Consider the following 14,409-nt stretch of genomic DNA (forward strand, 5'->3'; position numbering starts at 1 on the left):
ATTATGACTGGGAACTAAGTGGAAATACAATATTTTTAGTAATGTAGTCTGGGAACCTGTGTGTTTCATGTAGCTGGTGTAATAGTTTATGATTTACAGTGCATCCGGAAAGTATTCACAGCACTTCACTTTTTCCACATATTGCTATGTTACAGCCATCCATCCATCCATCCATCCATCCATCCATCCATCCATCCATCCATCCATCCATCCATCCATCCATTTCTTCCGCTTTATCCGGAGTTGGGTTGTGGGGACAGCAGCTCAAGCAAAGCTGCCCAGACCTCCCGATCCACACACACCTCCCCCAGCTCCTCCAGGGGAACCCCGAGGCATTCCCAAGCCAGCCAAGAGATGTAGTTCCTCCAGCGTGTCCTGGGTCTTCCCCGGGGCCTCCTCCCAATGGGACGTGCCCGGAGCACCTCTCCAGTGAGGCGTCCAGGGGGCATCCGGAAAAGATGCCCGAGCCACCTCAGCTGGCTCCTTTCGATGTGGAGGGGCAGTGGCTCGACTCCGAGCTTCTCCTGGGTGACCGAGCGCCTCACCCTATCTCTAAAGCTGTGTTCACACCGGGCGCGACGCGAGCGACTGTAGCCACAGGTTGCCATGTAATCCCTATGTAAGGATGCGTTTTGGCGCCAAACCGCGCAGCGCGACACGATGGACACGATGGACGCGAGTGAAGCGATGCGAGTGAAGCGATTTTGAGCATTTTGCGCGTTTGTGGCACGATATTGCATCGCGTCACATCACGTTGCCCTCCTCCCCAAGTTCAAAAATCTGAACTTTTTCGTCTCGTCGCGCCGCGATGACCAATCAGGGACTGAATATGTAGTGATGTGGAGATGTCTGGAGTTTGACTGAAGATGTGAACATGTCCTGTCTCTGGTAGTAGCCTGTGAGCAGGACTTATGTCTCTTTTGTCCTTTATTTCACAATCATGACAGAGTTTTTGGAGTGAACAGCAGCACCACAGCAGCGGGGAGCGGAGTTTCTTTTTATTTTTATTTTACGTGCGCGCTCGCAAATCGTCCTGGAGATTATTTTACTTATTAACTACACAGCTGTATTAATAAAGCAAATGGTGACTGGTTTCTAAACACAATTATGACAGAGTTTTTGGAGTGAGCAGCAGCCCTACTTGCAGCAGCGGGAGCGGAGCTTTTTCCTTTTCTTCTTTTTTTACGTGCGTGCGCGCGCGAATCATCCTGGAGATTATTTTACTTATTAACTACACAGCTGTATAATAAAGCAAATGGTGACTGGTTTCTAAACACAATTATGACAGAGTTTTTTGGGGGAAGAGCCAGCTGCAGCAAGCAGCGGAGTTTCTTTTTTTGTTTGTTTTGTTTTGTTTACATGTGCGCGCGCGAACGGGACAGTTGATCCTCAAACTGGGTCCCGCAGAGGTGGAAGGACCGCTGAAAGCGGCCATCACCCAGACACAGGTCCTGCAGCAAATAATGATACTCTCTGTATTGGGAGCTTTCCACAGCAACTCGCTCCGTGTGATCAAGGTCCGTCATGTTAACTTGACTGACAACCGGAGCCGGCGAGCGGAATGGAAGCTCCTCCTATTTGATGACGCACCGGGGCGAATTTTTGCAGCGAAAGTCCACCCAAGCAGAGCGACACACCGGGCGAAGGAGGCGCATCCGTCTCCTGGCGACCCACGCGAATTTGTAGCGTCTGATCGCGCCCGGTGTGAATGCGGCTTAAGGGAGCGCCCAGCCACCCTGCGGAGGAAACTCATCTCGGCCACTTGTCCTCACGACCTCATTCTTTCGGTCATGAGCCAAATCTCATGACCACAGGTGAGGGTCGGAACGTAGATCGATCGGTAAATTGAGAGCTTTGGTCCCCCCTACTCACCACAACGATCCGATACAGCGACTGCATCACTGCAGACGCTGCACCGATCCATCTGTCGATCTCACGCTGCATCCGTCCCTCACTCGTGAACAAGACCCCGAGATACTTAAACTCGTCCACTTGAGGCAAGGACACTCCACCGACCTGAAGAGGGCAAGGCACCTTTTTCCGGCCGAGAACCATGGCCTCAGATTTGGAGGTGCTGATTTTCATCCTGGACGCTTCACACTCGGCTGCAAACCGCCCCAGTGCACGCTGAAGGTCCTGGTTTGACAAAGCCAACAGAACCACATCATCCGCAAGCAGAGACGAGATTCTGTGTCATGTTACAGCCTCATTCCAAAATGGATGAAATTATTTTTCCCTCAAAATTCTACGCACAAATTCACATGACAATGACAATGACAATGTGAAAAAGTTTTTTTTTTTTTGATTTTTGAAAACTACAGATATCAATACGGATGAGACTTAGTATGTCCATTGAGAGCACCAGTTTGCACCTCATTGTCATAAATGAGAGTGATTGAGGCACTTTTGATTGAGATATAATGTAAAAAGTACATTAAATGGGGGTTTCAATGTTAAATTCAAATGTCCACAAAATCCATAATCCGGATCAGATCTGGATCAAACTTTGTCAGGTGATAGTGAGTGCCAGTCTGCACCTCACTTTCAAATAGGAGAGAGATTGGGGCACATTTGACTAAGATATAATCAATGTTAAATTTAAATGGCCACAAAATCTGCAATCTGGAATAGATCTGGTGTTGCCGACTGAACGGTCCCCACTAAAAAGCGGTCCACCTGGGGCCCTGCGTCCTGGGCCCTTTTCCGTTGTTGCTTGTGATCTGCCATATGGCTTCTGACGCACTGGAGTGGTCCATGTCTTATGGTAGGGTTCTGTACTTTTATCTTGGCCCAACACACCAGCCACAGTAGTGATCGTGTTATGTGTCGGACGCAGCTCGGAGAACCGACCAGCGTTTGAAGGACCCAGTATGAAATAAGCAGAGCACGGTACAAAGGCTAACTGAATTTAATACATAACAGTGATACAAAAAACAACAAAAGAAAGTGCGGTCTGGCGTGGTGCGCTCCCAGCAGCGCTAACGGTCCGGAGCCAGAAGCTGTTCGGACCCAAGGACCCCGCCGACACCCCCCAGGTGGCCGCAACAAACCGAGTCTGTGAAAGAAGGAACCATTATGTGAGTCCACACTCTACACACAGAGAGAACACTTAAAGGTGTACAAACAGCAAACACTTCCTGGCTTGATTACTAATCAGCTTCCCAACCTGCAGGCATGGAACATCCAGTTCACAAAACTCCACTGCAGTGGAAGCCGATACATGACTAACATACAGCTCAATATAATAAAGGTGTGAGGGACACCACATTTACTGACTGTATAAATGTTAGTCACAAAATCTAACGTACCTCAGGAAGTGTGCTGACGAGCGTGAGACCTCACCCCCTCCTCTTTCACAGACCGTGCATCAAACCCTGGACGTTCTCTGCATCCACTGATGATGAGATGGCTCCCGAGACGACGATCTCACCCGTCTGGTCACAAGGTCGAGTCTCTGGCAAATACACACTGTGTACTCCAGACTTAAATGCCACCATGTTCCAATCCGTGTAGATGCACCACAGCTGTGAGTCCTGACGAGCCGCACCTGATCAGCCTCAGGTGATCAGGGTGAGGTCCTGGTAACTCAGCCACACAGCCACTATATAGCTGTGATCTGGGTCTCTGTGTGTGGCTGGTCACGTGTTCGTGGCCGACACCACAATTCGGTTTTGGGTGCTCTCAAGGGGATCAAGACTCTGGTATGCTAGATTAGGGAATGAATGCTCACTAACTAGACAACAGACTGTCGCTGTCACTGCTTGTTCATGTGTGGTGGTTTGTTCCGGCATGTTTTATGTTGGGGCACCGTCTCCTCGGTGTCTCACTTCACAGTTATTGCTTTCACCACTTGTCTTTCATTTTTGTCTGTCTTCGTGTTGTTTTGGTGGTCGGTCCCTCCTGATAGAAGTTGTCGGTCGGCTTTGAGTAGGATCTTGTAGGGTGATCGGGAAGGGTGGATGGGGTCACACACGCACACCACATTCATTCACGCACTACATACCTTCTGTCCTGCAAGAATAAATTGCATATATGTGTATTAATGTTCATAAATGGTTCTGCCAGTGTGGCATTTACCATTACTATATATGCAGACAAGGGAAAAAAAAGCGGTCCACCCTGCCTTCACTGCGCATGTGTCATTTCGAAGCGTCAGCTGCAATTCACTGATTATCGCCTCGTTTCTTCTTCAAACTGCACTCCAGTCATCATCTATCTCAGTAACAGATATCTGAAGCTTTTGTACAACAATCATTTCCACATAAATTCAGCATTATTTAATCATAAAAGACAGGGGAGCGATAAGAGCGCAGCAGCATGTCTGAGTCTGACCCTCTGCACCCAAAGTGATTAAAGGGAATAAAATGATTTTCAGAATCAGAATCAGAATCAGAATACTTTATTAGTCCCTTAAAGGGCAATTCATTGCATTTTTAACCATCAGATGACAAAATATAACCTCTTAAATCATTCTAAAGCCAGTTTTAAGCAGAAAACAGGCTGTTTTATGCAGAAATGAGGTAATAACTGGTGAACTGCTGCTGACGCTCAGAAATGGCGCATGCCGAGTCAAGGCAGGGGGGACTGATTTTTAGGGTGGACCGTTTGGTCGGTGGCACCGGATCAAACTTTGTCAGTTGATAAAGGATGCCATCCTACATAACACTCTCAAATACGTATGAAAGAAATTTGATCTTTTTTGACAGAGAAAATTTGTTCAATGTTAAAGATATGGATTTTTCCAAGATTTTCCTGACTTTGCCCTTTGACCTATGACCTTGAAAATTGCATCACTTCTTGTCAATCAGGATATGAATATTGAGTAAAAAATTTTTATGATATATGAAAAATTGTGGGTTTCAGGCTGTTCACAGACAGACAAACAGGCAAACAAATGACCAGGGGCGATAACATAACCTCCAACTTCATTGGCAGAGGTTATAAATGTCTCCACGTGTAACAGGGACACCAAAAGCAGACACACATATCAGTCTGTGTGGGACATCATGGCTGTGCGCAATTTACACACAGTGCTTAAATACACTCATGCTCTGACTATTACTACAAACAAACATATAAAAAGAATCTCCTATATCAGACATTTAATTCTTGCTTTTTCTGTGTTTTTTAGCAAACTGGTGAAAGATTTTGTTGTGTTCTGACGGAGAATCTGTAACAAAGAGCCGACGTTTTTTGTGTTTGTGTGGCACTGAAAAAACAAAACAAAAATATGTGTTAGTCAAGATGTTATTTTTCCTGGGAGTCAGAAAAGTAATACGTGAGATAGCCAATGTTAAGTTAGGCCATAACAGATTCACCTTATCAGAAAATAACATTTGCGTGAATAAGTAAGTGCAAATTAACCCAACAAATACTTTATCCCACCTTGAGGTGCTCAAGGTCTGGTCTCTCCTGGTTCACCACTTGTGCCAGGAGCTGGTCCTCCAGGCCATCCCTGGTCACTGTAAAATTGATAAGGGTGGTCTGCGCTTGAATCTCTGGCTTGTAGTGAGGATTGGCCAACTTAGTATGCAGGATCAGTCTAAAGTCTGGGTGGAACAAACATTCCTTGTCCCCAACCTTGATACAGCTATGAGAAAGCAGCACAAACAGAGCGGTAGAACATGAGAAAATCCAAAATATAATGTGCCTGCCTATAATGGTACCTGCCCTTCTTGATGGTGTGCCGTCCCAGCAGCGGATCGATAACAGGGTCGATGGTCTCTTCAAGGTTCTCTATGAGGACAGTGTCTCCTGCAACCACAGCCTGCTCTATCACATCTACATAGCTGAGGAAATATTGAAAATAACATTGATTAAACTGCTGCCTTTTCACTAAAGTTTCTTCAAGAGATACTCGCTGTTGTCTTTTACTGTGACACAGTTGCGGCAAACGGTGAACTGTAATTATTGGAATACATTAATTTATCTTTAAAGGGGAACGCTGGGATTTTACAGGGGCTCTATTTTTAGACATTTTAGATGCCATCTGATCTCTCAAGACCAATAAAAAATTAATTGCTGCTTTATTGAATTAGAACGCAAACACCGTTACCAGATACCCAGGTAATTAAGGTCATGGCATTTAAAATCAGAGACACTTCTTCACTTCTCTTTGCCACTGAACAGGTGAAAATGTTATTACAAGTGTCTGGTAGCACAGAGAGTATCCTTGTGGAGATAAATAAGTGCATGTAAATAAACGTTCAAACCAACTGATGATACAGTTAAGCCCTGGTCAGACCGAACAATGAACAATGAGTAATGAGCCACGTAGCATGTTTTTTGTTTTTTTTTTTGCTACGAGTCGACTTCAACAAACATGGGAAAATAGTGGCTCTTAGAGGCAGAATATTCGGCTAACGAGTGTCATCTCTGAGCGTGGCGCTAATTTCGTGAAGCTCAAAATTTAGCAAAAATAACGCGGGGCAATTTGTGTACGGGGTACTACGAGGACAAACGAGGACGTTAGAGGCATGTTAGTGGTGAGTATGAGGTGGTTAGAGTCCTATTATCCGAGTTACCTTTTGGCTATGAGGACTAGCTTGCCTCGCTGTGTCTCGTATATGCCACGTTCAAGCCTCTTATGTGCTAGGAATGAGCCCCATATGAACCACATATTGCAGCTGTCAATCATATATGTGGGTATCCTTGTAGGCGTGGTGTATTGGCCATATTGTGCCACGTACGGGCCACGTGGAGCCACGTAGGTGCCACGTTACTAAGGCTGATATGGAAACAACGTGTGGCCATGACGTGGCCCACCTCTATATAAGCTTGTTCCACCTTGCTTGCAACAAACCGCTCACACTTTTGCACAAACGGCACGACGACAAGCATGGTCAGAGGGAAAGCAGGAGTCAGGAAGACTGCAACCTGGGAAAGGGGTACAGTTTAATTTCCTTCTCCAGCTGAATCTCCTGCGCCATCATCTAAACGCCGATCCCCAACACCAACATCGGAGGAGGCCCCCAAGATGGCAGTGTATGTCACCCTCCCCACAGTCAGGACAACCCCATTAGTAAGTCAGCCAAGCCAGACAGACGGTACACAGGATCATGGAGCTCAGGAGGAAGAGTGTGGGGGAATAAAAGGAGAAAGAGAAGGAACCCAGTTATAATTCCGGAGTAAACCACTGCTGACTTAGCAGAGAGCAGCATATCTCAACAGACAATAGACACAACCCAAGGTACCATCACAACGAGGGGCAGAGAGTAGAGATAACAAAGAAGGTGGAGGAGCATGACGTAACATGCAAGTCTGACATTGTCTTTGCCTGCATTTTTTTTGGAAAGTGTTTTCTGTCATATGCAATATGTCTCTCAATGACTACTGTGTCACAGTATGAAGTGTCCACGAATAGTAATATTGATGTATTTCATATCTGTTGGAACTTTTGTTTAAATAATTGCAGATGAGAAGTTGGAGCAGTGGATGGCCGCAGGGACCCACCTTCCAAGTCAGGCTCTGGTGCAAGCAAAGGCCCAACTGACCAAGAGAAAAAGATCAAGGCAATGTTCTCATTTCTACAGGAGCATATTTACAGACAAGCTGGAAGGCAGTCTATAACCTTAGCTTTCTAGCTGCTGGCCGGCACCGCTGTCCACTATTTGCATCTGACTGCTGAGCAGCTGAGCCTTAAGAGAACTCCTCATTGTTTCTTCAGCTTGCCCCGTGCCATTACATTAATTAGCTGGTTAGCCTGTGATAGTGGTTTCATTGTGGGACAATAATGCACTGAATAATTTAGTTTTGCTCCTGAGTGAAATGATGACCCACAAAATGTGTAAAAAACATTCCCTTCTAAGAGTAGGTGGATCACCGTGATAAGAACTTGGGCTACCTGTTACCTGTCTATGTCAGTGGACACTTTATCTGCATTGTCTCAGTCCAGCCTGATCTACATTGGTACCAACCTTGGCAGGGGAAGTAACCTGTGTTAGACTTATGTCCTACACATGGGGACTCATAGACTCATCTGCTTCACACTGGAGAATCTGGGGATAAGCACCGGCACCAGTGGGCCTCAGGGCCTAAACAGGACTTAGTTCTTAATTTAGCTTAGTAAACCTTTAATTAGGTTGAGAAAGTCTGATTGTTTTTGCATTTATTTTGTCAGATCAGATTGTACATGAATGAACAGCTGAGGGAAAGTGCTTATGCTAAAGTGTGGATGACAAACCTTTAACAAACCCTTTATAAACCTATGAAACGTCTTTCCTGTCTGTGAGCCTGTGGTTGTCTCCTCCAAATATTGACTGACAGTATGGTGGTCCAAAAGAATAAAAATATATGCTTTCTAAGTTTTCAGTGAACATATACAGACTAAAAGTGTAATCAAGAAACACTGACCCTCGCTGTCCAAGACTGATGACCTTCAGGCTGTTACCATAGCGACTCTTTAGCCACTTGATGCCCTGCAGCTGAGGATCAATAAGAAGAGGCCAGCGCTCACCTGAATTCATACACACACGTGCAGATTTTAATTAATTATATGTAAAATTCGTCATTGTTTTTCCTGAAAAAAGGGTCCCGTTATCAACATCAAGATATTATGTTGTGCATCTCACAGTTGGTGAGGATAGTTGCATTCTGAGTGGACATTTTGTCTCCTGGCAATCCTTCATTATTCCACTGGGCCACCGTTGCACCATCAGTCAACATTGACACAGGATCTAAACCTTGTGTCATAGGAATGGTGACCTGAGAGGAAACAGAATAGGTCATAAAAAAGATCAAAACAAAGAGGAGAAAGACCGTTTGGAAAAGTGTAAAAGGCAGCTGAGGGAAGGAAAGGAGGGTGAAATCCTTTGTTATGGTTTTCTAGGTTCACTGATTTTAAGAGGTTAACCTTCTGGCTCCGTAGGAATGGCATCCAGAGGTTGTCCAGAAGCTCTGTCCGGTACTTCTTAGAGAAGGAGCCGGCGTACGAGATGAAGGTTGCAGTAAGGAGGACGTCCCCACAAAGAGTTTCCTCCTGTTTGTGATACTGAGCCACTGAATGAGCCCAGCGTACGTTCTCGCTCTAACACAGACAATCAGAGGCACAAATACAGTACTGTGGCCATGTAGGTAAAATACAGTGCATCCGGAAAGTATTCACAGCGCTTCACTTTTTCCACATTTTGTTATCTTACAGCCTTATTCCAACATGGAGTAAATTCATTGTTTCCCACAAAATTCTACTCATAACACTCCATAGTGACAACATGAAAGAGTTTTTTTTTAAGGTTTTGCAAATTTAGATTAAAAAACCAAACCAAACCAAACAAAACAAAAAACTAAGTACATGTAATTTTTTGGGACCGTCATCTATCTCCATACACAAAGGGACCAGCCTTTGCCACGAAGCTCAAAACTGAGCTCAAGTGCATCCTGTTTCCACTTATCATCCTTGAGATTAAAAATAAAAAAACCTAAGAAATCACACGTACATAAGTAATCACACCTTTTGCTCAATACTTTGTTGATGCACCTTTGGCAGCAATTGCAGCCTCAGGTCTTCTTCAATATGATGCCACAAGCTTGATGCACCTATCTTTGGGAAGTTTTGCCCAGTCCTCTTTGCAGCACCTCTCAATGCTCCATCAGGTTGGATGGGGAGCGTTGGTCGCAGCCATTTTTAGATCTCTCCAGAGATGTTCAATCAGATTCAGTTGTGGACTCTGGCTGGGCCACTCAAGGACATTCACAGAGTTGTCCAGAAGCCACTCCTTTGATATCTTGGCTGTGTGTTTAGGGTCACTGTCCTGCTGAAAGATGAACCGTCACCCCAGTCAGGTCAAGAGCACTCTGGAGGAGGTTTTCATCCAGGATGTCTCTGTACATTGCTGCATTCATCTTTCCCTCAATCCTGACTAGTCTCACAGTTGCTGCTGCTGAAAAACATCCCCACAGCATGATGCTGCCACCACCATGCTTCACTGTAGGGATGGTGCCTGGTTTCCGCCAAACATAACGCCTGGCATTCACACCAAAGAGTTCAATCTTTGACTCATCAGACCAGAGAATTTTGTTTCTCAGCCCTTCAGGTGCCAAAACATTTGGCAAACTCCAGGCAGGCTGCCATGTGTCTTTTATGAAGGAGTGGCTTCCGCCTGGCCACTCTACTATACAGGCCTGATTGGTGGATTGCTGCAGAGATGGCTGTCACAGAGGAATGCTGAAGCTCTGACAGCATGACCATCGGGTTCTTGGTCACCTCCCTGACTAAGGCCCTTCTCCTTGGATCACTCAGTCTAGTTGGGCGTCCAGCTCTAGGAAGAGTCCTGGTGGGTTTGAATGTCTTCCATTTATGGATGATGGAGGCCACTGTGCTCATTGGGACCTTCAAAGCAGCAGAATGTTTCTGTACCCTTCCCCAGATTTGTGCCTCAAGATGATCCTGTCTCTGAGGTCTACAGACAGTTCCTTTGACTTCATGCTGGGTTTGAGCTCTGATATGCACAGGCAAACTAACATGCACATGCAAACAAAAAGTAGATTTAAAGGACTATATACACTCAACAAAAATATAAATGCAACACTTTTGGTTTTGCTCCCATTTTGTATGACATGAACTCAAAGATCTAAAACTTTTTCCACATACACAATATCACCATTTCCCTCAAATATTGTTCACAAACCAGTCTAAATCTGTGATAGTGAGCACTTCTCCTTTGCTGAGATAATCCATCCCGCCTCACAGGTGTGCCATATCAAGATGCTGATTAGACACCATGATTAGTGCACAGGTGTGCCTTAGACTGCCCACAATGAATGAATGAATGAAAACTGTTTATTTCGAACATTTGATACAACAACAATTACAAGATAGATCAGTAAAGACAACAACAAAAAAGTTCCTACTGTGTACCCAACATGTCCGAAAAGGGGTAGGGTGAAGCATCAGCTTATTTATCCCTACCCCTTCTTCCCCCACAACCAGTAATACCCTTTGCCACATATACACATAGATTCCTACACACCTAAACCGATATCAATATATATACATATATATATATATATATATATATATATATGTATATATATATATGTACATATATATATATATATATATGTACATATATATATATATATATATATATGTACATATATATATATATATATGTACATATATATATATATATGTACATATATATATATATATGTACATATATATATATATATATGTACATATATATATATATATATATATATATATATATGTACATATATATATATATATATATATATATATATATATATATATATGTACATATATATATATATATATATATATATATATATATATATATATATATATATATATACATCAACATACATACACATCAACATACACATATATACACATATATACACACATATATACACATATATACACAAACATAAATATACACCTACACATACCTACTTACATATAAAATACTATATATTTACAAGCCGAAGCAAAAAACAAAAACACCCTAACCCTCATTACCCTTCCTCCTCCCTATACCTAGAAAAAAACATATTTTTGTACCGCTGTTTGAACTGGTTCATGCTTGGACATTGCTTGAGCCCCACTCCCAATCTATTCCACATCCTCACCCCACAGACAGAAATACAGAAACCTTTTAATGTTGTTCGTGCCCACTGATGCTTTAAATTAAATTTCCCCCTCAGACTGTAATCCCCTGATCTGTTAAAAAACATATTTTTAATATTTGCTGGAAGTAAATTGTTTATTGCTTTATACACAATTTGTACTGTTTGAAAATGAACCAAGTCTGTGAATTTTAAGAATTTGGATTGTAAAAATAGTGGATTTGCATGATCTCTATAGCCAGTATTATGAATAATTCTTATAGCTCTTTTCTGCATTACTGATAGTGATTGTGTTGTACCTTTATAAGTATTACCCCATACCTCTGCACAGTACTGTAAATATGGTAAAACCAGTGAGCAGTAAAGAATGCGGAGTGAGTTGTGGTCCAGAATATGTTTCACTTTGTTTAGAACTGAAATGCTTCTTGACAGTTTACTTTGTATATGTTTTATATGAGTCTTCCAGTTTATCTTATCATCTATTATCACCCCCAGAAACTTATTTTCATGTACCCTTTCAATATCTACCCCCTCGACTTGTAACTGAACCTGTATGTCTGTATTACAATAGCCAAATAACATGTATTTTGTTTTACTTAAGTTTAATGATAATTTGTTTCTGTCAAACCATATTTTCAATTTTCCCATTTCTATACTGATCCTCCTCAGTAACTCCTGCAAATCCCCCCCTGAACAAAAAATGCTTGTGTCATCTGCAAATAATACTAATTTTAATATTTTGGAAACATTGACAATATCATTTATATAAATTAGAAACAGTTTTGGACCCAATACTGACCCCTGTGGGACGCCACAAGCATTGTCCAAGCATGATGATGTATATTCCCCTAACTTCACAAACTGTTTTCTGTTACTTAAGTAGCTTCTCACCCAGTGCAACACCAACCCCCTAATCCCATACTGTTCAAGTTTATTGATTAATATGTCATGATTGAGTGTATCAAAAGCCTTTTTAAGGTCTATAAATATTCCAACTGAATGTAATTTGTGGTCTATGGCGTTTGTAATCTCCTCAACTGATTCTATTAATGCAAGTGATGTTGAACTATGTGCTCTGAATCCATATTGACTATCAGTAAGTAATTTATGTTTATTTATGAATTTGTCTAATCTATTATTGAATAACTTTTCTAATAATTTGGAAAATTGTGGAAGCAAAGAAACAGGTCTATAATTTGTGAAGTGGTGTCTATCCCCAGTCTTATACAGCGGCACAACCTTAGCTATTTTCATTTGATTGGGAAATTTACCGGTTTGAAATGATAAGTTACAGATGTATGTTAATGGTTCTACAATCCATTCAATGACCTGTTTTACCTCCACCATATCAATTTCATTTAAATCGGTAGATGTTTTATATTTACAATTATTCACAATGTCTATAATTTCTTTTCCATCCACTGCTGTGAGGAACATTGAACAGGGATTTCTTTCTATGAGATTATTATCCCAATCCTCAGGTTGGGAATCGGGAATTTTTTCTGCCAAGCTTGGTCCAATATTTACAAAAAAATTATTAAAACCGTTGACTACCTCATCCTTATTTTCCTTCTTGACATTATTATCAATGAAATACTGAGGGTAACTCTGTTTTTATTACCATTTTTGATAATGCTATTTAATATATCCCATATTCCTTTAATATTGTTTTTGTTATTATATAATATGTTACTATAATATTCCTTCCTACATACCCGTATAATATTAGTTAATCTATTTTTGTATTTCTTATATCTATTTTCTGCCTCTTTAGTCTTTAGTTTTATGAATTCTCTATACAGTGTATTTTTCTTATTACATGCATTTCGTAACCCTTTCGTCATCCATGGTCGAGCTTGGATTTTTTGTTTTCTGTAGTCTTGTTTAATTGGACAATTTTTATCATATAATGATGTAAATATTTGTAAAAAAGTTTCATATGCACTATCAACATCACTTTCACTGTATACCTTTTCCCAGTTTTGCCCCTGTAAATCCTTCTTTAGTGTGTTCATGTTTTCCTCTGTCCGCACTCGCCTGTATTTTATTTTCTCCTCTGGCTGATTCCGCCGATGGTTTCTATTATAAACGATGAAAACTGGTAGATGATCACTAATGTCATTGATTAATAATCCACTCACAGTGTTATTCTCAATATCATTGCTGAATATATTATCAATTAAGGTAGCACTATGGGATGTAATTCTGCTTGGCCTGGTGATTTTTGGATATAAACTCATACTGTACATTATACTGATAAATTCATCTGTTATTTTATGCTTATTTGGATTGAGCAGATCAATATTTAAGTCACCACAAATGAACACAGTTTTTTGATTAGTTTTTGAGAACATTTTCCCATACAGTCAGTGAATGTTTCAATACAAGATCCTGGTGCTCTATATATACAGCTGACTAATACATTTTTGCTTTTTTCTTCACATATTTCAATAGTTATACATTCTAATAAGTTATCAATCACAGTTGTCATATTGTCTACTATTTTATAATCCATGTTCTTATCCACATACACAGCCACTCCTCCTCCACTCTTATTCTTTCTGTTTACACAATTAAATTCATATCCATCCAGTTCAAAATCCATTCCTTTATCTTCATTGATCCATGTTTCTGATATAGCAATTATGTTAAATATTTTTTTAAACTGACTTAAATATTCTTTAATGTTGTTAAAGTTTGCATATAGACTTCTGCTGTTGAAATGGATTATTGATAATTTGTTATCCGTTCTAATGATCCGATTAAACTGTTCATCTGTATAATAGCAACAACTGTCATTGATATTTGAGAAGAAATTATTGT

The 14,409-nt window shown here is 41.4% G+C and overlaps 1 protein-coding gene across 1 annotated transcript in view; it reads right to left on the minus strand.

Annotated features, from left to right (window-relative positions):
* Positions 1 to 14,409, minus strand: part of LOC117521073 (dynein heavy chain 11, axonemal-like) — a 138,553-nt gene that overhangs the window by 22,267 nt on the left and 101,877 nt on the right. Inside the window, 5 exon segments of the mRNA XM_034182390.1 lie at positions 5,386 to 5,590; positions 5,667 to 5,789; positions 8,353 to 8,455; positions 8,571 to 8,703; positions 8,852 to 9,025. Of these exon segments, the coding sequence (XP_034038281.1) occupies positions 5,386 to 5,590; positions 5,667 to 5,789; positions 8,353 to 8,455; positions 8,571 to 8,703; positions 8,852 to 9,025 (738 nt within the window).

The sequence above is a fragment of the Thalassophryne amazonica genome, chromosome 12, assembly GCF_902500255.1.
Source record: "Thalassophryne amazonica chromosome 12, fThaAma1.1, whole genome shotgun sequence".
Taxonomy (NCBI): Eukaryota; Metazoa; Chordata; class Actinopteri; order Batrachoidiformes; family Batrachoididae; genus Thalassophryne; species Thalassophryne amazonica.